Genomic DNA, 25,826 nt, shown 5'->3' with positions numbered 1-25,826 from the left:
GAACAAGCAGCGAACGAGCCTACCAATAACGTCACCACACCCAGGGCGTTTCACATTAAAAAAACCGAAAGTATCCATCTACTTTCATAATAATGCCTATAATGTGAAGTCATGTCGCAAAATACGGATGTAAACTAAATTCCTTAACTTTAAATATGAAGAAGTGTTACCGACTGTGAAATTTAAACGTAAAACGTGGGGTTCATGACATATATTTGTTGCCCTCTATTTTTTTCAGCGTAGTGTTTCATGTCGTGATGTGGCATCGTGCAACCGCGCATAATTGCTTGAATGTAGGCGACTAGAATTAACGTTTCCCGTGTGACCATTGAAGCGCAAATTGCTCTTCTTCCGTCGTTGTCAGTGATATGAGGGACAAAATGTGGCGTTTTTCACCTATCTAGGTAAATATTTCATCTCCTGTGCTCTTTTTCTAACAATAGGTTTCGTTATATTTCACAAACGTTGATCTTATGTTACCCCGGAAGTTTGATTTACCGAGTGTGTCAATGAGTGAACGGTGCATAACCACGCACTGCGATGTGGAGCTGTGTGGAGTGGATCGTGGATGCCGTGATCCGTAGATTACAGGACAGTATTCTTTTGGTAGGTCTGTGCATGTGCTATCTAATCTGTGTTGTGCTGTTCGCCTGGCTGCTGTGTGGCAGTGAAGTGCAGTATGGGGAGACTGAACTCCTTACTAACGTTACAAGTACATAATATTCTATACATTGTAAATCGCTAAGAATGAGGGGCAAGGGCTGACATTGTCAGCTCGTCAGATAATATGCAAATATCCCAAATTACAAATACAATACCCAATAGTGAATGGTCGTGCGTCGCGTGCGATGGTATAGGAATAACGCATGCCACGGAGTTGTTTAGCGAGTATGCAGTGCACGAGAGGTTTCTTCTGAGCATGCGCACTCCACACGAGCCGGAGGCGAGTGTGGAGTGTGCATGCGAAGAAGAAACCTCGAGTGCACTGCATATCGCTGAACAACGACGGGAAAATGCGTTATTCCTTTTATAAGATGGCTAAGTAATTTCAAACGCGAGGTGAATATACCTTGTATGAGAAAGAAATAATGAAATAAATCCAATATCAAAGATTTTGAAATTGTACTCACCGTTGGAAAATGGCCCAGAGTAACGTTAGGCTTTCCCCGAGATTACCCCATCCCAGCTTGTGTTGAATACTGTAAAAGTGGATATTTTCGCGTGACTAATTTTTCGCGCTTGGCCGGGTCGCGCTAGTTTCTGGTTGCGCGAAATGCGCGAAAATTTGAACACCGCGAAAATTTCAACCGTGGATTAGACAGTTTGGGTGCGCGAAAATCCCACGGGCGTGCAGGGATAGACACTTTTCGCGAATGATCACGTGGTACACTTTCACCAATCAGCAAGCTGGAAATTACTTAGCCATCTTATAATACAAGATTTTGCACAAGGTGAAAGGTAAACTTAAACTTTAAATTGAGGCGCTCTATTGTAGGACAACGAGGCGAAGCCGAATTGAATAGTGCGCCTTATCTTTCACCGAGTGCTAAAACTTGTTCCTTAACATTGCACAAGTAAAGACCATACCCTAGCTACTGGTGTTACAATACTGTCAATAGGTAGGCCTACATGTTGTACTAGACGGTCTATTTGTTTTGTACAACACCTTGCTTGAACATCAACAGATGTGGTCCACACAGCACAAATTCTTGAATTTAGCATAGAAATGGCAACCATTTTCCGTGAAAGACAAATGAGTAGCTGCACAGTCACAGTCACTGTTTACGTATGCACGTGAAGCCGATCGGTTGAAGTTGGCTACAAAAATGAGTTACAAAAGAACGCACTTGTAAGCAGGCTTGTGTAAGTTGTAATTGTGGAGTGCGTGGGGCAAATGTTTGTTGATTGTGACCTCAGATCCATGCAATGGAGCAAAACCTTCGAGTCAATCGCGAGTTTAACACGGGAGTCAATGGAAATGGGTGATGCCAGCCATGCACTATCCATTTTTGCTCAAACAAAATTGCACGGCTGACAGCCAATGGCATAACCAATGGCACAACATTTAACGAAATGCTTGTTTGTTTATTTCATTTCCATCAGAGAGATGGCTGGATAGCCCATTTTTATTCAGCTACGTTGAGCTGGTATTCCATGTGGTCCAGTTGGATGTGAGGTGGGACCACTTCACCGGGTTAAACACCCTGCTCTTTTCGATGAATGAATGAAGCGGGATCTTTTACGTGCATGAGTTGTTACTCTTTCATACACGGGACCTCCATTTTATGTCCTATCCGAGCCGAGGGACAGAGTGTTTTGCCTCTTGTAAGAGGGGACGGTATGCTTACACACAGCATTGCTCAGTCCAGACTCGGGTTCGAACCTGGGCCCCGTGATCGTGAGGCAGACGTGCTACCGACTGGGCCAACTCACCGCCACGTGATTGTCACGTGATGGGCAATCAACCAATCGGATAGCTACGTTTTAACTTCTAATAGGGTGTTATATAATATGTAGGGCTGTAGGCCTTTTACTGCAAGTTATCAACAGATACATTGTACTGCACTAGCATGCGCAGCACTGGTTACAGCACCAGTGCAAACCCAAATGTACACAATGTACACTACAGCTGAATGTGATACCAATGACAAATGACCAATATCGATGATATATTTGTGAAATGTACAGTGTAGTACACGATCAGAGAATAGCGGGAATGGTGTGTATTCACATAGGATGTAGGGTTTGCGACAGGGTGCCTATTTCTGACAGGGGCACTTTCATTCATCAATAAAACGGCCCATGAACAGCTGTGCTTACGTAGTCCTACTGTACATGGTTTTAAGAACACAAGCAGTCCTGAGTTACTTGCAAGTGTTATAGGAAGTGACACCTAATTGGGCCTTATCAACAGTGTCAGTGAATGAAACTGCCCCTGCCGCAGTTGTAGGCACCATGTACAAGGCCTGCCACTACCACAGACAGGCTTGTTTACTCTTGGCCATCTTCAGTTAAAACACACACACAAACACACACACCAAGCAAGGTTTACAATAGACCTTTCATGCCAAAATTCAATTCCGTACAAAAGCACAGGTTTCTAATAAATGTAGCCAGCGATGGAACCCTGGAAAGGACAGTGTTAAACTGGTTGAATTACTGTAAAACATGATATATTCGCGGCATGAATTTTTCATGAATTGGAGACGATGGCCGTTTTTGCGACATGAAATTTTTGCGAACTGCCACTGGCATTCAATGCATATAGTGTAGACAAGAACTTTCCCGTGCATCTTAATTTCGCAAATCTTGGCGCTCGCGAAATTCGCGAAATTCAAATGCACACGAACATTCCTCGTTTTACAGTATAGGTGGCTTGCTTTTTCAACCACATCATTGATTGGGCATTTGTAAATATTATAATTGTATACCTTCTTTGACAGAAATGTCAGTGTACTGTAGATTGTACTTTAAATTAATCTGATCTACTCATCACTTCCAGTTAAAGGGGATGTCTAGTAACTGGTCAGTGGGAATCAGTGGGAATGCTGGGGCGTTGGGGGATGATTGTACCAATCCGTGTGGGATTCATTTAAGAGTAAAGTGTACATTACTGTTATATCTATTGTTGTGTGAAAATCATTTGCTTCATAATGGTCTTATATTTAGCCCCATCACTGTACAGGCATGCTAACCTGGAAACATTAAACTGCACATTACTTGAATATGAGACCATTCTGAAGCAAATAATTTTCACACAACAATAGATACAGTACTGAACGAGCTGAAATTTTTGCGTACAGATATTTTCGTGAATTGCTACTAGGAGGACATTTGCGCGTGTTGTTAATTTCGCGGTTGCGACCGTCTAACTGAACGTAACTATTTGCGCGTTGTTATTTTCGCGTGTTGTTATTTTCGCGGTTCAAAGGCGATTCGCGAAATTCGCGAAAATAAAACCACCGCGAAAATTTCAGCTTGTACAGTATATAATGTACTCTTAAATGAATGCCACAAGGATAGGAACAATCATCCCCCAGCTTTCCCACTGATTCCCACTGATCAGTTACTAGCCATCCCCTTTGAAATCCCATCAAGAGGATTTTGGAGGGAAAGCTACCAATATCAAGAACGTAGCTCAACCCGACGATCGCACAGTGTCTGACAAGTAAATTTATTTGTAGTAAAGCAAGCTGCCCCTAATTTAACCACAACACCATCTGAAATTCAGCCAGCAGCTACAAGCAGAAACCTGGTCATACAGTTTATATACCGGTATGCTTTTGTGCACAGTCAAATTTTGGCACAGGAGGTCAATCATTGGTGGTGGGTTTTTTTCTACACATTACATTACTTCTCAGAAACGGCCAGGAAACATTAAAAGTTCTTCTTTCTGCTGCAAATTTTACATTTTACTCACATGAGACATGATTGCTTGGACTGCGCAGTTCATAGCAAGTCGTCACACAATGTCATGGGACAAAATTTGCGTTTCTGACTGCAAAACCTGTCCATCACTGGCTCACTGCACTAATTTGAAGTGTTCCTACATTAGGCAAGCACACCTTGTGCATCACCTTTGATTTTGCTATGGTGCATGCTGCTTGAGTGTACTACTGCATGGCCGACAGTGTGACCTAATGAAGTGCACTGATGACCATTTGTTCTGGGTCATTTCTGCCTTTTTCCCAAGGAAGTAACCGACCATGTGGAGGGAAGTGGGAAACAAAAGGACCAGAAAAAGTTCCGGTATTCGGTACAAGGCATAGATGTATGAAGATGCACTGATTGTATTTGGCAGCGGAAATTTTGAAGGATTGCTGTGATACTTTGTATTACATGTACTTATTAGTCTAGAATCCATCTACGTCTATGTATGTACATTTTTAATACCGGTACTTCATCTTGTATTCCCATGTCCCATAATTGTCACATTCGTGCTTTCTATGTGTGCACTGTTAAATATCACAGGAAATTTAGTTTTTGACAGTACTACATACACACACTTTGCTGATGTGAAAGTCTACAGATAAATTCTGTTGTACCTCCTTAAAGGTCCTGTTTACCTTTGGGAGCAGTGATTTCAAAAATGTTCAAGATATACTTTTGATGCATACAATGTGTAGGTCTGTTGTGTCACAAAACATCCTGCCATATGAAATTTTCGCAATAAAGCTTAAAATATAAGGAGATATCAGTGTTTTTCTCAATAAAACGTAACTGTAGACGGTTTAGTCGGGAAACATTCTTATTATAACTATTGTTCACATTTTGTGTATTTAACAACACTTAACATCGATTATACGGATTCAAATTTTTACAGTGGGTGTTTCTATCCCTGACTCACATTTTAGAACTATTTTAAAGCACTAATGCTGGGTTTTTTTTTCATCTGCAAATGGTAAATTGTGCCTTTAAACTGCATGAAAACTTCAGGGTGAGGAGTGATGCCATTGTAGTGCTGTACAAGTGTGTATGTACAGTGCACTGTAAAGAAAGCTTGGGTATTAATGGAGTTCTTTTTGTGACTTCCATGGTAGTCCTCTTTTTAATTTAGGCTCAATGGGTTGATATGGCGATGGTCCTTGCAACAGAACTCTTTGCAACTCTCTGCACTGTGCTGTAACAGGAGAAATTTTCCCACACTTTTTTTCTTCTTATATATTAGGTTCTTCTTCATGTTCCTGCTGAGTCAATTTTTGATAACTGCACTTGTTTGTAGATTTAGGAATGAGGGCAAATCTGTATCTCCCGAAAATGTTGGCATGTTATTTGTGTGCAATATCAGCAGGCCCAGAATATTGGGAACATCTCTGCACTACACTAATCAGACTACATTGTATGCCATATTTACCAGTAGTCCAGGACTGAGGGTGTACATGGCACATCCAGTGACATTTCTGCTTCTAATATGAGTGTATCCCATAGGCCATTTCGGTGAAAGGAAAATAAAAAAGAAGCTTTAGTACCTTTAACAATATCACATTAATTATGCACATGTGGTTCATCTCCTGTAGTATGGAATAGATTTTTAGTATCAGAAAATGTCTGTCAGATCATTAATGGCCCTCTTCTGTTTTGACTAGCATTGTGTTAGAGTGCATGTTAGAATTAGTCTTGGGGGACCAAATGAGACTATTGATTTTTTTTTTCAGTTTCCCTCAAGTCAGTACCATTGAATTTCCTACATCTGAAGTTTCAATTCGTTTATGAATGAGTATTTAAACCTACCATGTGTCTGACTGTGAGTTGTCGAACACACTTGTTGTATTACAAACATTGCTCGTCCCCCTGCTAAAAAAAATAACAAACAAACAAACAGAACAAAAAACCAAAAGAACCAAAAAAAAAACACCCCTTGCTAAAAAAAAAAGAAAAAAAGAAAAAAATCCATTCCATCCAATACATTGAATTGAAACAGCACACTCTACAGCAAACTGCAAATTCTAGGGATTCCATTAGAATGATTCACACACCGTGGTACACTTACAATATGTACAACAAAGAGGAACAGTCACATTTAAGTCACATAGTGCATCATGGGATACCATCTATGTTTAATAGGAAGCATTGAATTATGTATCGTAGTTTCAGTTCCTTGGAACATGTGACAATACCAGGAAATGTTTACAATGTAGGAGAGAAGTTTACTGTATGATGTTTTGGTTTATTTTTGAATGATAAGTGTGTCATAGGCATACATTGTATGTGAGCTTTTTCGGCCATTCATACACGCCCAAAATTAAACAGGTTTTGAAATCTATTGTAATATTTTCTTCTTTTGTAATACATGTTAATGGAGGATAATAAAACTGATTTTTTTACATCAAGATGCAAAAACCGATTAAACTCTTGTCTGTAAAGGAATGTGACTCATACAACGTTGTAAATGTCAAAAAGGTGAGTTCAGGCAGTAGACTGCCATGGCCACTTTGGTGGTGAAAAAAAAAAACAAAAACAAAACTTCTGGAAAGTACTGTATCATAGTGATCACACTTTTTTTTTTTTTTTCATTCTGTTTGATTTGTGTCATAAGGATGGTACATTAAAGGGATGGCCCAGTTTCAGTTGAGGTGAGGCCTCGGGGTTTCTAACATTTTCAATGATGATTTTTTTGAGATAATTAGAAACCTCTCCAGAAATTTGAAAGAAAATATAATTCTAAGAGCTATTCAAAGTTTATTTGATAAAAGCTGGTTTTGAAAAAGCTCAGACTGAGATGTCCAAAATAAAGCGATCCTAATAAAAGGTTGGACCCACCTTGTAATAGTGATCACTTTGCTTTACTTTGTTTTTGGACATCAGCCATTTCAAAACCGATTTTCATCAAATAAACTTTTAATTCCTCTTAGTGTGACTCTTGAAATAACATTTCATTGAGTGGGTTTATAGTATCTTGCAGAAAGTTAAAAGCTGAATCCGTACCACAACCAAAAATTAATACTGTATTATCCCTTTAATTCAAATGAAGCTGAACATGATGCTTGTGCCATGGTAATGATGGCCTTTCTGCAAAGGGAACATACTTTTTTCATAGATAGTAAATGAGTTCCCACATAAAAAAATGTGCAATGCATGGCAGTTGTTTTGGGAAAACACACATACAATTGTATGTGGTTATACTCAGTAGTGTTCCATTCTCTTCTGTATGTTCATTTTGTTCCTATTCACTTTCGAGCTCATTCATGGTATGTGTCAGAATAGTGCAGTAATGAGTAATTATGCTTCAAAGGTGGCTTCCGCAGTGACTCTAATGCCTTGAAATCTCTCTCTACTACAGTGTGTAGTTATAATACAATTTGTCCACCTGAGGAGTGTGTGTATAGACACAATGTGCTGTGGTATTGTGGCCATATTCAGTGAGAAGTTTCAATGTGTTTGCTGTGTGGTTTTTCTGGAATGCCGCTGCTTTGAGCATCGGATGCGCCTGAGTGACACAACCCTTGTGAACCGGAGTGGGAGGGGAACATCTAAAGGAAGCGATTGATACAGGAATTCTGTGAGTGTCCCAGATAATGCGACAGAACGACATATCACATCTACATAGTAGGGATGAATTTACTGCATGTTTACAAACTGTACATTGGACAGTGTCCAACGTATTGTATGTGTTCACCTTTCAAAAGTCCTTGAGAACAGCCATTTTTAAAATGTTTTGGTATTATATGAATTTTTAGAAAAGGAAGAAGAGAGGATGTTTAGGACTACTAGTAGTTTGTACTTGTTTTCCTGTACTTCAGTACTTCTTCGTTAATCACTTTTATGGCTGTGCATACTTACAATACTGTACATGTACGTGTGTGCCTGGGCCACATTGTTCTGAGCACACTCTGAAAACTCTTTGTACAGACTGTAATCCCCATAAAATTTTCTAAATTTGTAACAAGTCACAGATAAATACTTAATTGATTTTATTATCAACAAATGGAAGAGGTTAGGGTAAAACACTAATGCACCATATACTTTTTAAAAACCACTTTTAATACTAGACCAGTGGAAGGTGTCATTTTTTGCAATGATACTGTAGCTACACTACACGTAAGTACATACATGTGATTTTCTCTCTGAGAGTGTCCTCGATGTTTATGATCTTTGCTTGTATTTGTAAATGAGTCAGTTTAGCAGCCATAGCACTGCAGAAGAGCCACTTCTTAAAGGGATGGTTTAGTTTTGGTTGAGCGTGTAATTCCAACAGGAATTCATTGTTCATTTGATGAAAATTGGTTTTGAAATGGCTGAGATATCCAAAACAAAGTGATACTAATAGAAGGTGGGACCCAGCTTTTATTAGGATCGCTTTGTTTTATTTTATTTTTGGATATCCCAGCCATTTCAAAACCAATTTTCATAAAATAGCCTTCAAATTCCTCTTAGAATGGTATGCTCTTTATAGCATTTCATATGTGGTTTCTAAAGTGTCTTGTAAAAGGTTAAAAGCTCTTGAAATCTTCATCTCTACCAATACTGTACCATCCCTTTAAGTTTAATATCACTGAGCTTTTAAGGTCATCTCACCAACCAGACATAAAATAGGAAACTTATTGTCACATGATACAATGTTATGTTTAGATTTGACTGGAATTTGCTAATTTTACAAGCATAAACCTTGTTCAAAGTAAATTAGTTATCATAGGCATAACAAGAGGAAATGGCAATTTGTTGACACAATACTTGAATTTCACAATGTACATACAACTGTAAATACATGTATCATACTGATGAGTGCATTATACAATGTATTGCTGTACGCTGTTATATGATACATACTTTTTATTTATTTCATTCTGTTATTATAAAATGCATTCGAACATTTAATGACACTGTAAACATCACTGTAATACATGTACTTGTACATGTACTTACAGTACAAGTTTAGTATGTCAAACTCATACAACACATATGCCACTACTAATGTATAGTGTACACTGTACAATGTACTTTGCTCCTATTTCAGTCATATATATCTAATATAATTTAAAGAGGTTTTAATTGTGTATAATGGAAGCCTTTGTGATGTGTAGCCCACAAAACAAGTTCTGAAACAGATTAAAGAAGTGTAGAAGACCAAGGAATACAATTGTACAAAAAGTGTACACGTACAATACAAATGTACAATTTATCTACACTGTAAACTGTATCGTACGATATACATAACTGTATGGTACATACAGTAATGCTATTGCAAGTTGACAGCAAGTCCACTTATTGTACACAATATTATGTACATATACCAGCATGCATGTGTACATCATACAGTATACGATGTTCGATGTACTTGTGGTGTGGGGTGGATGTGGATATGAGGTGATATAATCACACAAAAGGACACTCGTCTTTTCCTGAACCCTCCCCTCAGTAGCGAGTCATCGCTCAGTGACTGAATTAGCCTGTATCCTGTCTTACCAATTTTGTACAGCTGTGTGTGTGTGTGTGTGTGTGTGTGTGTGTGTGTGTGTGTGTGTGTGTGTGTAGACAGAGAGATATGATGTAAAGATGGATCCATGGGTACTGTATATCATACACTATCGTTTCTGAATGCTTTTTATAGTGATGAGCTGTTCATTGTGTCATACCATGGACTGTACTCATGTTTTATAAAAATATTCTGCATTTTTCATACAGCATTTTACATGCAGTGTACAATATGCTGTACAGGCTCTGTATTTTGTGAAGGGTTCGGAGGCAGTTTTTAGCTTTTGATGTTTTCCTCACTTGTAGTGTACAGTGTGGGGGTTATGTTATTCTGTTATTCTTTTTACGATAGCTCACAACTTTTTTTGTGTGTTTTTCATGAAAATATTTGTACCATGATAATAAACCCTATTTATAGTTTCCCTCACAATAAAGTCCATTTTTGTACTGAGCTGAGTCAGACAGAATTGTGTGTCAAGCAAGAGAGAGAGAGACGATGATACAGATGTATCCCCTTGGTTATATTATGTTTAAATAATATGATGTATTGTGAAAGAGTACACCATGAAGATACACATGTAACTGCAAACGATATCGAAAACAGTACATGTACGACTATTAGAAGCATGAATATATCACCACAGCCACAGACAAATCTATGTACTGTATACATGTACACCAAATGATTTTCGAGGGTTTTTATGTACAGCTGTACTTGAACTTTGCCAGTCAGGTGCTATTCGTGAATTTAGAAACACCTACATGTACATGTACTATGTAGAAATATTAACTCTGATCTCAACATGAATGTGACATGCACGCATTCTCCATTCAGTACAATGGTACTCAACAACCGCAAATTTAACCAAGCTCGCAATATTGTCGAAAAGTCCTGATTCGCAAAAAACTAGACTCGCTAATTACATAATGCCGTATACAGTATAGAGTATACCTGCAGTCATTCAGTCAATCCCATGAATCTGCACGCAAGAACTTTACATAATACATTGTAGATTTTATTTTTAGTCTGGTGCTATTGCATATGTCATGGCACTTTGATAGTGCTTTGTATGAACCTTTTTAAGACCAAGTACATGTACACATGTAGTACATTGTAAGGACAACATCGGAAATACATAATTGTCAAAACTATCAGGATCTTGTAAAAAAGATACAATAGTGTACAGTACATTGTATTGCAGCAGCTACAATGTATTAGAACTCATTTTTACTAAACAAGAACACATAGCGATGCTTCATATACAATTGTACATGTTGTAGTACATGCAATGTACATTAAAGGGAACGCAAACCCAAAGAACAATGTGGATTGAGTGAAAGCAGCAACGTTGGTAGAACACATCAGTGAAAGTTTGAGGAAAATCGGACAATCGATGCAAAAGTTACGAATTTTTAAAGTTTTGGTGTTGAAACCGCTGGATGAGGAGACTACACGACTGTACGAGAGGTTATGACGTATGAGTGGACAACAATACAAAGAAAATATAAAGGAAATTCAACAAAAATTCACTTTTCTACCATTATGAAAGAGCACTTGACTAACCGCTTTAAAAAAACAGGGGGAATGATTGTACCCTTAACATGTGTCAGTATCAAGTTGATGGAATTTGTAATTTTCATGAAAAATGAATTTTTGTGGAATTTCTTTATATTTTCTTTACATTGTTGTCCACTCATACGTCATATCATGTAGCAGTCTCCTCATCCAGCGGTTCCAACACCAAAACTTAAAAAAATCATAACTTTTGCATCGATTGTCCGATTTTCTTCAAACTTTCACTGATGTGTTCTACCAATGTTACTGCTTTCACTGAATCCACATTGTTCTTTGGGTTTGGGTTTCCTTTAAGTACAACATTGTACATTATACATCAATGTACCAAATGGGGTAGTATAGGTGCAATGCAGGAATGCATTTTACCTACACGTGTATATCTCAAGATGTCTTAGGTTGTACAAAGTATACCATACTGCCTGCAGCAAATTGTAACTTTTTTTTTCAAACATGTACTTTTAATACATGTACATTGTTGACAAAAGCTGATGATACGCACTTTGTACATTGTACATGTAGGGTCTATATTGTCCACTGTATGTGTGTATAGTGCAATTAATTTTGAAGAAAAGAATTCAGCCTCTTGCCCTTTACTTGTGTACATGCAATATTTCCCCATAAACGGACATATAAAATGTGAACAATATGTACACTGTATGTTGCCCCTTTTTTACAATTCCAATTTCATTCAGTATGAATGACAAAAGATGTCCATGCATGCGTTGTTACTGTGTGGTGTATTCAATGTCATACACGTTGTACAATGAATTCCTCAGAATCTCCTGTCCTTGTTAGTTCATCTCATAGGATTGTGCAATATTGAAAGTGATATGCTGCTCAGATCATCAGATATGATACGATATGTGAATACATATCTTGGTATGCATTGCACAGAGAATATTTTACACATCTAGATGAAGATGAAGACGGCTCGTTGAGTCGTTCATTGTCTCGCATAGACACGACATGACTAATTTGGCAACGTGACTAATGCAGTGCACATCTTTTGATTCCGAGCCAGTTCTTGGTGGAAGAAAATTGTGGAGTATGTTGTGAGTTATTTATTATTCGTGGTTATTTTAGGGTTGGGTTTTTTTTTTTGTTTTTTTTTGTTTTGTTTTTTTTGGGGGGGGGGTCCCAGAGAGGGGGAGAAGATTTGTTTTTTTTAGTACGGGTGTTTCTTCTTTCTGTTATAGAAATATGATGCAGATTTTCTTGATATCTACTATAAAGGTGGAATAGCATTGGGGTATGATAAAGGATTTTGATTGGATTGTAAAAATTGTAATTGAGAAGTCTCTGTGATGACAGCATTGAAATCTATTGCTTTGGATGATAAATAATGTGATATTGTACCCTTTATAGTCAGATTGTACAGTGTTCATGTACATTGTACATTGTATTATACATGTAGTGTGCTAGAGGCTAGGCAGAAAGAGACAAATTATGACATTACAATGAAAGTATCCATGGTAATACATCGATGACATCACTCGCTTTAGAAACTGAGTGTGAGACCCAGGTTTTCTGCGGGTCCGCGTCCTATTGTAGTCAGAAATACATTGGCCCGAATTCACGAAGGTGGTACAAACAAAACCATGGTTTAATCCATGGACAAAAACCATGGAGCGCCAAGTGTCGCACGGAATATTTCGTTACAAAATTGGTTATTTCGTCGATAAAATGACAGGTTTCGTTAACGAAATTATCATTCCGTGGACGAAATGTTCATTTAGTTACAAAATGTTGTCATTTTGTTACAAAATAATAATTTCATCGACGAAATGACCGATTTCGTGACGAAATATTCCATGCGACACTTGGCACTCCATGGTTTTTGTCCATGGTTTAAACCATGGTTTTGTTTGTACCACCTTCGTGAATTCGGGCCAATGTGTACAAACATGTAGGCCTACACTGTATTGCCCTCAAGTGACTATCAATGTATTTTTTGGTCGAAACATAGAATTTGAAAATGAAGAGAATGAGGATAATTTCAGACCAGAGATATACTGTACACGTACAGGCTCCTCAACACATGCTGAATGTCACATATTTTAATTTGCATTTCGAGTTGTCGCTTTGATACCGGTACTGATTTATTGAGGGGATTCAGATGTCAGAATTTTTATGATTGTTGCTAGGTTTTTGATTTTCAAACTTTACAGTACTTTGTTGTGTTTTCCTTCGCACAGTGTAGTACTATATGTGATAACAAATAGGAGACTGCCATTCAACTGTGTCCAGTATACTCGTTTCCAAAAATGGTTTGATAATAATATCCAAGACAATAGAAAGAAACTTGTTCCTACTTGCCCAACTGGGCATGCAGGCACAGACCCCTTACTCTGTAGAAGAAGGCAGTTCCCATTGATACTCCTTGCCAGATAGTGAGTTTTAGTTGCCCCAGGCCGGGCCATTGGGCAAGTGTGTTTGTAGCCCCCTGCCCCCTGTGCTGGCATACAGCTGAATACTCAATACACTGTGTATGTTTATTGTAGCTCAGTGAAATAGTGAGGGATACATTGTACATTGTACATGTTCTGTGCAATTCACCATGTGTACTGTTGCACTTCCCTGTAGTGAACAGCACTACAATGCCGTACCACACAGCACAGCATACAAACTGTACATCGTACATGTACTAGTACAGCATTACACATTGTATACGATTTTTAGTCTGATTCACTGAATATGCTGCTGTGAATTTCAACTGTCACAGTAATCCCTTCCAATGTGGTTCACATTCAAACTTCTCTCAGTGTAAAATGGAAGTGGACAATGGTGACACCCCTACATCCCACTTGTTAACTTCCTCAAATAAACATTGAGTTGGTTGAATAAAGGCCATTGTACTTCCACAGTAGGAGATGTACCTACAGTGGTTGTATGTACATGTATGCCCAGCATACAGTGTGCAGTGTTTGTGTGTGCTTGTAAAAGTGTACTCTGTTCCAAAGTACAGTTGTACAGCAACATGTACAATAAATCAAAACGTACAGTGGATGTTAACTGCAGGCTTATCGAGAGTAGTGGATTACAACGTACAACGTAGTAGGATACAAATATAGATCGTATGTGAAATTCCTACAGTGTACATGTAGTGTTACTGGTAGATACAGCTTTAGATACAACTCTCTAAAAAGACCTACTTTGTACAGGCTTACACTACAGGCTGTACATGTATTGCAAATTAATGAACTGAAGCATGGATGTACAGTGTAGGCACACACTGTATTTCAATAGTTTACAAGTTCAGTAGACATCTCACATGTACTTCTTCCTACAAGTACAGTTGTACATGTACATGTACGCGTGTATGTTCCTATCATTGGTGACGTTCCTTTTTTTTTTTTTTTTCATTATCTCAGTAAGCACGTACTCATGTGTGCTTTTTATTTCAATACAATTAGTAATTTGTATTAAGTGTACATCACTCATGGTTTCATTCAAAAAGAACCTATTTCTTTGTATGAATATATTCTCTCTTTGATATGCCTTTTTACATTTTTGTGCACTGACAGCTGAATGAAGGGATTGATTTACTGTACAATGTATGTCTCTGTTTGTGTCATACTTGTATATCACCCATCAAACCCAATCCAGGAAACCATTCATTTGTGTGGTTAATGGTGTATCTTAATGTTCAGTGATTTCATCTTCCAGTACCAGTATTTCCAATACAAATTTTGAAGGAACTTTGCAGCCATATTCATAAAATGGTCAGATCCAATTGTTTGACTTTGTTGCGCAATCATCAAAAGCCTTTGATGAACTACAAAGTCTAAAATTGATGTACATCCTGTGCATGCACACTTGATTTTAAAATAAATGGCATGTTATCTTCCCTCAATGTACTCCATAGGATACCCAGTGTATTGCAGAGTTGCTCACTTTTTAATGAGGACAAGATTATAATTTCTTCAGCGCAAAATTATGCCTGGGAGTACTGTACATCTAGATGTGTGGTATTAAGGCCACAAGGTTTGCGTGGTATGCCGGGCTGTGATATCATTATGTGCAATTATTAAAGTGATGTTGTCACTTTGACAGGATGTCACAATCTAAATGACGTGTCCGCTCATTGAACACACAGGTCGTCTGGCACTGCTGGTGACACAGTCTTTTTGACGAGCCCTTTCCAAGCCGAGGGATCCCCCACAGAGTGTGTCCGGTTTTTCCTCTGTCTTCCCTGCCTTGGAAGGCTGCTTTTAGCTGTAGAGAGACAGCCATAAACCAGAGGTAACCTGTCAATGTAGACTTTTCTTCTTCTTCATCATTGTACTATTGTTGATACAGAATGTATTGTCAAGTGTGGAGCTCTCTGCATGCATTTTATTTTTATAAACAAAATTTGGTGAGCATGATAATTTGTAACTTTGAATGTGTGAGACAATTTCCAGTTGTTGAATTCGCCATCTACAATCCCTTTTCTAGAATCTATGTTAGCAATACGCCAAGGTGGAGATGATGTATGTTTTCATTTGACACTGTACAGGAAGTGATTGGGAAGTTTCAGTGGGCTCCTGGAATAGAAAATATAGCATCACGTATTGCTTATAAAAGTAAGCTACACTGTATGTGTTGTGCTGTTTACAGTGCATGAAAATGTTCAACGTTCACAGGTAATCAGAGTCTAAAATCCAGAGACCAAAATATCACTTCGATTAGACTTGAGCAATCATTTGAGCTATTGAAGAAATTCAGTCGTAGTATTTCATACAGTGAATAATATAAATAATGAAGTACAATTTGTAAATCCAAGTTGCCAGTTTCATTTTGGGGTAAGCTCATGCTTGGTTTAAAGGCACAGTGATTTTAAAACTGACTTTTGTTTTCATGGTTCAAGCAATATTTTATGCTCCTCAACAATGAGTGTTATTAACAATGTACATTGTAATCTCTGAAAATGCATTGTGTGTAAAGGCTAAAAGGTGTATTATTAAACTGTAGGTAAGAATTTAAACATTGAAGGTAAAATCCTGAACTTTCAGTGTTGGTGTAATGACCTTGAATTATTCAGAAAGTGCCAAATGTTGGTTGGCATTTTATCATGTTAATATAAAGGTACATTATGTGGAAGGTGAACATTGGGTGCATATGGATGTACGTACATTTATAGCTCAGTACATTGTACATGTGTAGCTCAGTACAGATAGTATCAGTCTTATTGTACGTGTTGGCTTACAAATTATGATGTTTAATCTTTGCAAAGCAAGCTCCCTAAGCATTGATTTCTTGTTAGAATTGTCAAAGGCAGTATGTGCCATATTTACTGTAATATTTACCATTTTATGTACAGTTGCACTAGTCCCATAAATAGAGTTTGATGTACAGTCTGTATTGTTTGATTTTCTTTTATTCCATTCTTTACCACAGCAAATAGGGTAGTTGTAGAGGACCCTATCGGGGGCCGTCGAAGCGCTCAAGGAAGACAGGTGGCCCAGTGTAGGGAGGCGGTCTGCAAAGGACGTGTCACGCCCAGGGCCAACCTTGGGAAACTGCACTGTGCAGGAAGGAGAGAGGGCGCCCTTTTCCCTCTTCTTCAACCGGGAATCCCTCGTTCACACACCTGTGGATTCCAGTGTTTATCACTGAACTCATTCTTCTGAAAAGAAAAGGACTTTGAAGATTTCACCATGGGGAAGATTATGTCAAAAATCTTTGGCAAGAAAGATATGAGGATACTCATGCTGGGGCTGGACGCTGCTGGAAAAACCAGTATCCTTTTTCTGTCTCTGCTGCATGAGTGTTGAGCAGTTCGGCTTTTCATTTCAAAACATGCAATCCCTTTGGAATTTATGTGGTAGCACAGTAATTTGTAGTCACTAATATGTCATTAGAGAAATACCACGATTATGGCACGATATTTCAGGTGGCAAGGTTCTCATTCAGGTAATACTGTGATTTTTCTGGCCCAAAAGTACACCTCTCCGAGATGTCATTTAAGCACCTTGCATACTGTAAAACACAATATTTTCGCGGCATGAAATTTTTGCGAATGGGAGCTGACGGCCTTATTAGCAGCTTGAAATTTTCACAAGTTGCCTCTAATATTCAGTTCATATAGTGTGGACAAGATCTTTAGCGTGCATTTTAATTTCGCGGAACTTGGCTTGCGAAATTCGCGAAATTAAATTGCATTTGAACATTCCTCGTTTTACAGTAGATTCCCTACGCTGAAAAGATCATAGGGAAGTATGTCAGGGCATATGAGGAATGCATCGCTGTCCAAAGTGTGGTACTTCACGATGGACTTCACACACAGTTGTAGCATGCATTATTTGCATGAGCTTTGAATTACTACCCTAAATACCATGGTATTTGAGGAATTGTATTTGTGTTCATAATACAAAATGCTACATGAATCACCGTAAGTGACCAATGCATCATTATTTCTTGTAAACATGCAAAGCTTTGAAGTTCTCTAACACTGTCAAGATGACAAGACCTTGTATCTCAATGATGTCGGATGTTCAGGAGAGGGAAGAAATTGGCAATCAAAGCACTGTGACAAATGGGATTTCATTTTCCTTTAAATGCAATGGTAGCTTCATTTTGACAGCTAGAATTTGGACTAGAAATCTAGAAAACAGCTAAGACAGTTAGAATTTGGACAAGACAATCAAGAATTTGGACAGAACATCACTTACCTGATTATCTGGCAGTTAATCCATAAAGTGATTTTCACCAAAAATTGAGATAGATTTTGTGACCCCAGTGCGATTGAATCTGAACTAGAGTACTCCATACTTTCCCATTTCAATGTACAGTAGCTTCATCCTCTCTGTCCATTTGACTTAAGTGGTCATACAGTACATTGATATCAAGCCAGTTGGGATATGACTTGCCTTTGCAGGGCTCAGCACTAATGTTTTTCTCTTGTGGCCCATTTGAGCCTCTAAAATATTTGAATATGATATTCTGGTGGCCGAGAAAGAATTGAAGCTGACCAAAATAAAGGGAAATATAAAAAGCCATCTTTAGTTTTAGCAGCACAATCGGGCCTCCGTTAATGTTGAGCCCTGCTTATGTAATATTAGTGACGAATAATGACAAAATTTCAGTAATGATACAGGACATTAATCCACAAATAGAAAGTAGATTCTGGGACTTGTTTAGGTAAAGAAGAGACTGCAATAACCTGCAGGAAGCTAGGGTACTTTTATGGTATGTGTCATATCTGCACTCTCCGATGTAATTTCCCTTTTTAATAGTCACTCTGAAACTGATACGGGAATGAAGGTACTTTCCATTGTGTTTGGTCACAAGACAGGTAGAATGTATACCTGTACCTGTAAATAGTATGGTTTTATATTTGTCCGTGGTACACTGTAGTACCTGTGGCCGTTCTTTTGTGTGTGTGTGTGTGTGTGTGTGTGTGAGGTAGAACAGTTCAGGCATGTCTGGTGGAAAATATGTGAGTCATTTCAGAAGTGCCCACATATTATTCTTGGCTTGTCATCATAAAGTGTGTGCATCTCAAGTGCATTTGCATTTGTTTGTTTGTATAATGAGTGTTTGCTTCTGCCTTGTGTGTCTACAAACAAAATTAATGTACAGTAGGGTGCTGTTGAGTAAACAAATATGCAAAAACTACTAGAATATGATTGCACTTCCAGCTGATCCCAGGAACCACAACATTTTTTTGCAAGTTTATGTGTACAAGTTGTATACTGTTAATGCAGAAATTGTCGCGGTACATTAATTTTTGCATATTTCATGCTACTGGCTAGCGCTTATTCTAAAACTTGTAAAAATATCTTTACAGTTTTCTCTCCATATTGTGAATGGGTTGACAATTGCGCAGCACAAATTCAACAACCCACGAATATGTTTTTGAGCCACTCAGCGCAAAAAAAATAAATAAATCACGATAAAATGTTGATGTTTACATTGCTGTACAGTGTACATGAAAATGTTCAAAGGTTTCTAAGTAAACACTAATACATTGTATGTACAATATACTGTATTGAACTGACTTGATGTAAGGAAAGGTCAAAGGTTGTGGGCCAATTGGGTCATGGTCTGTCCAGTGCAAGTGTCGAAAACTTTGGAAAAAAAAAAACAGTTTTGAAAAAAAAGATGAAATTCATTAGAAATTCATGTATCATTTTTCATCTCTAATCAAAACAGTTTGTGGAATTACTAGCTTGAATGTGATGATGCTCATAGTAGTGTTGCTGAATTTCACTGTCTGGTTTGCTGTGTCAAAGGTCATCTAAATTAAAGGTTAGACCTTTAGAGTAAAACTGGAATGGAATGACATATTTCTTTACCAGAGAATTCTTCATTCTTACTATGAAAAGGCAAGTAGTGCCTAGCACTATTTTTTTTGTCCACCAGGTTTAAACAAGTGTTGTTTTTTAAGTATTCTTCTTAAGCAATCGTAATCATATTGGTTTTTACCTGCACACGCACATACCATAGTACCTGTACTCTTCAGAGTTTTTAAACAAAAACCCACCAGTGCCATTACCACATTGAGCGATACGAATGTATTCAACATCAATGACCTCTATACTGTGGCAATTGTCATGCTATCTGTATGACTGAAACTTTCCCCCTCCCCCCTCAGGTTGGCTAATAACTCACCATGTATGATGTTGATGTCACCATGGACATAGGTCCATGATGTCTAAGTCCATGTTGTCACGTACAGCTGTACTGTAAAGCATCTTGAAATAATTGACCACAGTTTTACATCAAAGGACAAAATGCCGTCTATTAATAGCTGGATAATACTGGCTACCTTGTTTAGTAGTTAATGCTCTTTTAAAATCCCGATATCTGGTTTCTGCAGTGTGACAAAGTAATGGAATAGCCCAATAGTTTATAATGTCATAGGATAGCAAATAGTAATACATCAGGTAATGAGGAGTACATGTCTGCAATAAAATTCACAGAAAGTCGTGACAAGCAGTGCTGGACAAATGAAGCATAGTCTACGTCACTTTCACTTTCACTTTGTTCTGTGAGAATGAAACAATGTCAGCTCATGGACGATATGAGTGTGTGTTTAGAGTCAGTTGCTACGTTGTACATTAGCACGACAGTTGACCAGTTGTTCAGTTGTGTTATGCACTATTGAGTGTGCAGAATATTCAGTCATGACATAAAAGAAGGTGACATGTTTGTTCATTTTCACTCTCACACATTATTACCATAACAGCCCTTACTGTTATGTTTTAACATACATTGACTGTATACCATAGAAATAATATTAATACTTAATTGAATAAAAACGTTTAGAGGGAAATTGTTGCACAAAGAACTTGTGTGAATGCTGACAACCTTCTTCAAGCTCCTACAAGAATAACATGTGACCATCACTGTCAGGTTGTCTGAAGAAAAACAAACAAACAAACAAACAGCAAGAGACTTCATTCACTAGCAGTTTGAGTCAAAATGTTGGGTGCTTACAGATAAATGGTGCTACATAAATGTTGTTACTCATCATTGTACAGTCCATCTAATCAATTTCTGTATTACCATAGTATTTAGGAAGAATTATAGTACATGTGTACAATGTATTCTTGAATGCATTGTTGGCTAGGGCCCTGCTTCACTAACATTGAAACTATGCAGTGTATCGTGCCAAACAATGAACCCACATTTGTGTATGTGTTGACTGTAGCTCTATAGACCTATCAAAAGGGGATTTCCCTGAGTAGGGATCAGACTAAATACCAATGAAAAGACGCACCATGTGAAATGGACCATGCAGAGCACTGACCCTTTCCCCTTTCCACAATTGCCTCATAAATCAGGCATACAGTCCATAAACGTGTACTGACTGTACACTTACAGGTTGGTGTACACTGTATTTTAAAGTTGTAGATGTATTGCACAGTATCCTACACCATTACATGAAGTGGACAGCTTCTATGGATTTCAAGAGGTATTGAAAATATGAATATTTCTGTAAAGTGTGATTATGTTCAAGTTGTGTGCACAGTACTCTAGTTTTTTAGGGCATTGCTCACAACACTCATGAATACATGTGATATTAGCATATTTCCATTACCGTTTATATCAAATACTTGTAGGCCCTAATGTGAAGATTTGCTCGAAAACCCACAGCAGTCGCACCCACACTACAAGGAAGCATAGAAAGTCTTGGTTTGTCTCAGAGATGTGACGTGTACATGTACCAAGCAATGCTTGCAACAATAAACACATCAATGACATTGTATGGCTGTACTCAGACTCAATTGTAGTACAAGGTATGGCGAGCCAAGAGTGAAGATCATGTAATTATTTTGAAATATTGGTTCGAAGCTGACTGCCAATTCAATCACTGTCAGTGCACACCATGTATTTTTAGCCCACCTTTCAAATAATTACGCTAACAATAGGACAAATCTCTTTATTCAAACACACTGCATGTCGTGTCTTATTTGTAGTACAGCAACTGCAAGGAAGCTCTGCTACAGAATGTGCTGACACACCGGCTAAAATATTAATAAAAAAAAAAAACATAGATATTTGATGTTGCCTCTAATTCTGGCAGGACCTCCTCAATGATATCATTTTATCACTTTTAATTCATGTCAAGAGAATGCATTGTGCCTCTAGTATACTTAGATTGGCGGTAATTAGGAGCCAAGCCAGTGTATAAGAATACACATCAAGGATGAGATGTATTGATAGAAAGGGGAGGGGGAAGAAGAAGGGGGATTGGGAGGGGAGGGGAAAGGATCTTTTTGGCACAGACACGTGTGTGACTGAAATACCGTGTAGCTTAAAGGAGGCGGTGTGAGTCACCGCTCGTTGTCCCCCATCCCTAACCCCCAAGGCTGTGTGCTGCAAGTGGCTTTGGCAGAGCCGTGCAGGGGGAAGCCAGTGCAGCGAAGAAGAGCACACAGCCCACAGCAGGAAATTGTTCATAACTTTCAAATCCCCCAAACTGTGCTGTTCTACAGTGAATGATTCCTTAAACTCCATCTTTCCTTGCTTCTCATTGCTGATACATACTGATACATCCTATTATGTCTATTTTGTTTGTTTGTTTGTTTGTTTGTAGTGGTTTTCTTTTTCTGTGTCTTGAAGTTCAAACAGCAGGAAACTATTTTTACACCAAGCTGAGCCTGAATGGGGAAATATTGTATTCCATGTGGCACACTTAGGGTTTGTTTATCAAAAAAATTTCTGGGGCAAAATCATGACTGTAAACATGTTTTAGGCATTTAGAAATGCCAATATGAAACACCATTCAAAGGGCGATTTGAAACACGTTTGAGACAACGCTCACCTTTCTGTGAGTAGATATTAAGATGCAAAGTATATTGACATGCACATCCCCAAGCTGCTGTCAACTTCAGTTTACATGCCGTCGGTTACAAAAGATAAATAAATAAATTAATAAATAAGTAAAAAAAACATGTGCCTCGATTGACCTCTACTTCCTGGGTCAACAGTGCAAAGCAGTCCTGCAGTGACAATTCTCAAATCCCGATTGTGATGTTTAGATATTAAAATGCGGCACCCCAAGAATCACGCTTCAAACCACGTTTGTAAACTAAACGCCATTCAAAACCTGTTCTGAAACGTGATTCTCTGTCATGTTAGATAAATGCAGCCTTAATCTTGTTGGGATTTTCACTTTCAGTTTCAGTGGACTCTCTGCTGTACCCTTTCTTTTCTTGGATTTTGTTTTAATAGCAAATCAGTGATAAAGGGAATGAGAAGATTTCATAGTTTGCCTTTCTGTTGCTTGCTTTCTCCTCATACATGTATCTTTAATGCAGGGTAATATATAGGAATATGATTTAAAATTGTATTATTTACATTACTATACAGTTAAACATTCATGGACATAGAAAATCATACGTACAACTTGTAGCATTAAAATAGTACCCTTTTAATGTTTGTAGCCTTTATAATAACATATGTCACTGTTTATATCATAACTCTATTAAACTTATTACTGTTGTGTTGTATGTGTGTGAGTGCGTGCATCATGCACTTAGTTACAAATTTTATATGTACTGTACTTCATACAGATACTGTAGGCAAGCGCACATCTGCAGTAACAGTTGTATACAAGTATGCGTGTAAATGAGTGTGTTTAATATGAGGGTGGATGACTGTTTGCTTGTATGTTGTTTGAGGAGGAGGGTAGTTTCCTGTTGTACGTTGTCACTTCCATGAAGACTCGAGGACTTCCGATCCTATCTCTCTGCATGGCAGTGTGCCCCGTTCTCCTTGTGACGTCTATAGACCAAAGTCCAGCTAGGAAGCACGAGGGTTATCCTAGCCGCAACTCTTCCTAGTTAGATTTCCTTCCGTGTTTCTGCCCTCCTTGGCATGTGAAGGAGCACGTACAGGTAGGAGCTTTCAAATAGATTCCCTCTGGCATTTCAACTGGCACTTTATCACATATTGTCAAGTGTACACACTGTACTCCCTTGCATTTTATCATTCAAAGATATTTATTAAGAATCTTAATACTTCTTGTTGTATTGTACAACAATATATTCCCTACAGTCTACTTCAATTTTTGATATATTACATTTGGGTCATGTCTTATTTTTTCTTTCCAGAACAGTTTGATTTCTCAACAAGAATGTTTGTGTGTGTGTGTGTGTGTGGGGGGGGGGGGGGTGTTTTTGTGTGTTTGTTTGTTAGTTTGTTGTTGTTTTTTTGGGTGGGGGTATAATGAGCATACAACTGTACAGGGTTTGTAGATCTGATGATCATATTTTATTACATGGATATTGCTGAATCCGAAGTTTACCATGTCCGACTTGTCCACTTCAGTAGGGCTACGAAAACTCATTATCCAGCAAGTTGTACATGCAGGTGAATGGGCACTTCAACTTGTTATGTTACTGTATGTGACCCTTTGTCCAAATGTCTGTTGAGACTGCACAGTTTTAATAGCGAAAGAAATATTGTGATACTTCACCCTATCAAGGTCCAATGACAGCATACTCTCTACAATCCCATGAACTGAGTTGATGTGAGTAATGAGTGTTGAGTGATGCATGGGATATCAGCATTATCAATCTACAGTTGAACCTCTCGTATCCGGACAAGTCGGGACCGGGGCTCATCCGGATAAGGGATTTGGCCGGATACGGGAGACTCAATGCTTTATACATGTACATATACATACACATGTACTGATGTAGCCCATTGTAGTACCACATGTAGTAATGTGTATGCTGCAACCTTTTCATTGTTACACTCAGTAACAGACCCCAAAATAGAGGTTCGTGTTTGCAAGAATGAAATCATTTTTCTTTTACAAATTCTTGGGATGATTTACCTAAATAATTATTAAGAAATGTATCAAGTATATGTAATTCATGTGTGTTTGTGTAGGAGTTCTCAAGGAGTTTCTTAAAAAAGATTAAAAAAAATCACGGCGAGATTGCGTCCGGATAATAGAGAGATCCGGATAAAGGGAGGCCGGATAATAGAGGTTCAACTGTACTATAAAATTCTTCTCTTTCTCTCCCCCTTATTCTCGCATTCCGAGAACTAGAATCAAAAGTACGAAGGGAAGCTGTGTTCTCTGAACCCTGCACTCAAGTGACTAAGTACTTTTCTACTCTGTAAAGAATGCAGACTGTGTGTTGCCTTTTTTGACACCGTTGATGTTTTGTACATGATGTACCCGACATGATAAGGGGCGTTGGTTGTCTGAGTACTGTAACACAAGGAATGCTTGCGTGCATTTTAATTTCGCGAATATCACGAGAGCCAAGATACGCGAAATTCAATATTATGCGTAAATGTGGGAGTTCTTGTCTGCACTATATGCTGTAAAAGTGGATATTTTCGAACGAGTAATTTTTCGTGCTCGGCGGGTTCAGATGGATTTCATGTGTTTTTAATTCCGCGCAATCAGAACATTAACTACTGGAACATATGGCATGCAAAAATATTAATGTGCTTTTATTTTCACACCACGAAAAATTTCTACACTGAATGGCGGTGACAAGAGGCCATTGGCTCCAATTCTCAAAAATTTTGTGCCGTGAAAGCTTTACAGGAGCGGTTCTGCCTTCTTTTGAGTCCCGTGGAGCATAGCTGAGCAATGCTGTGTGTACAATCATGCCTTTCCCTTCAGTATTTGATTTATAAAGGAAAAACAATGTCCTTCGAAGGACATGCAGAACTATGTCAAATTGTGCAGTGTAGATGGGGTGTGTGAACACCTTTAGTCCCAATCGTACATTGTGAAATAAAGAATACTGTCGCCACCATCTTATCAGGATGGCTCGGTCAAAGTGCACAACTTGGGTCTTTTGTCCTGATAAAGCAACTGTCACAATTACTTTTGATTGAATGAAGTAGAAATTTGGTTATTTATACAATGTGCACTTAC

The 25,826-nt window shown here is 38.2% G+C and overlaps 1 protein-coding gene across 1 annotated transcript in view; it reads left to right on the top strand.

The window, feature by feature from the left end:
- The first annotated feature begins 267 nt into the window (after positions 1-267).
- Positions 268-25,826, top strand: part of LOC140226294 (ADP-ribosylation factor 6) — a 35,168-nt gene continuing 9,609 nt past the window's right edge. The window contains exons 1-3 of the mRNA XM_072306791.1: positions 268-404; positions 15,585-15,730; positions 16,868-17,209. Of these exons, the coding sequence (XP_072162892.1) occupies positions 17,128-17,209 (82 nt within the window). The 5' untranslated portion in view covers positions 268-404; positions 15,585-15,730; positions 16,868-17,127. The remainder of the gene's footprint in view (positions 405-15,584; positions 15,731-16,867; positions 17,210-25,826) is intronic.

Source organism: Diadema setosum, chromosome 3 (assembly GCF_964275005.1).
Source record: "Diadema setosum chromosome 3, eeDiaSeto1, whole genome shotgun sequence".
Classification (NCBI taxonomy): Eukaryota; Metazoa; Echinodermata; class Echinoidea; order Diadematoida; family Diadematidae; genus Diadema; species Diadema setosum.
Note: the sequence above shows the minus strand (reverse complement) of the source record. Positions and strands in the feature narration are given on the sequence as shown.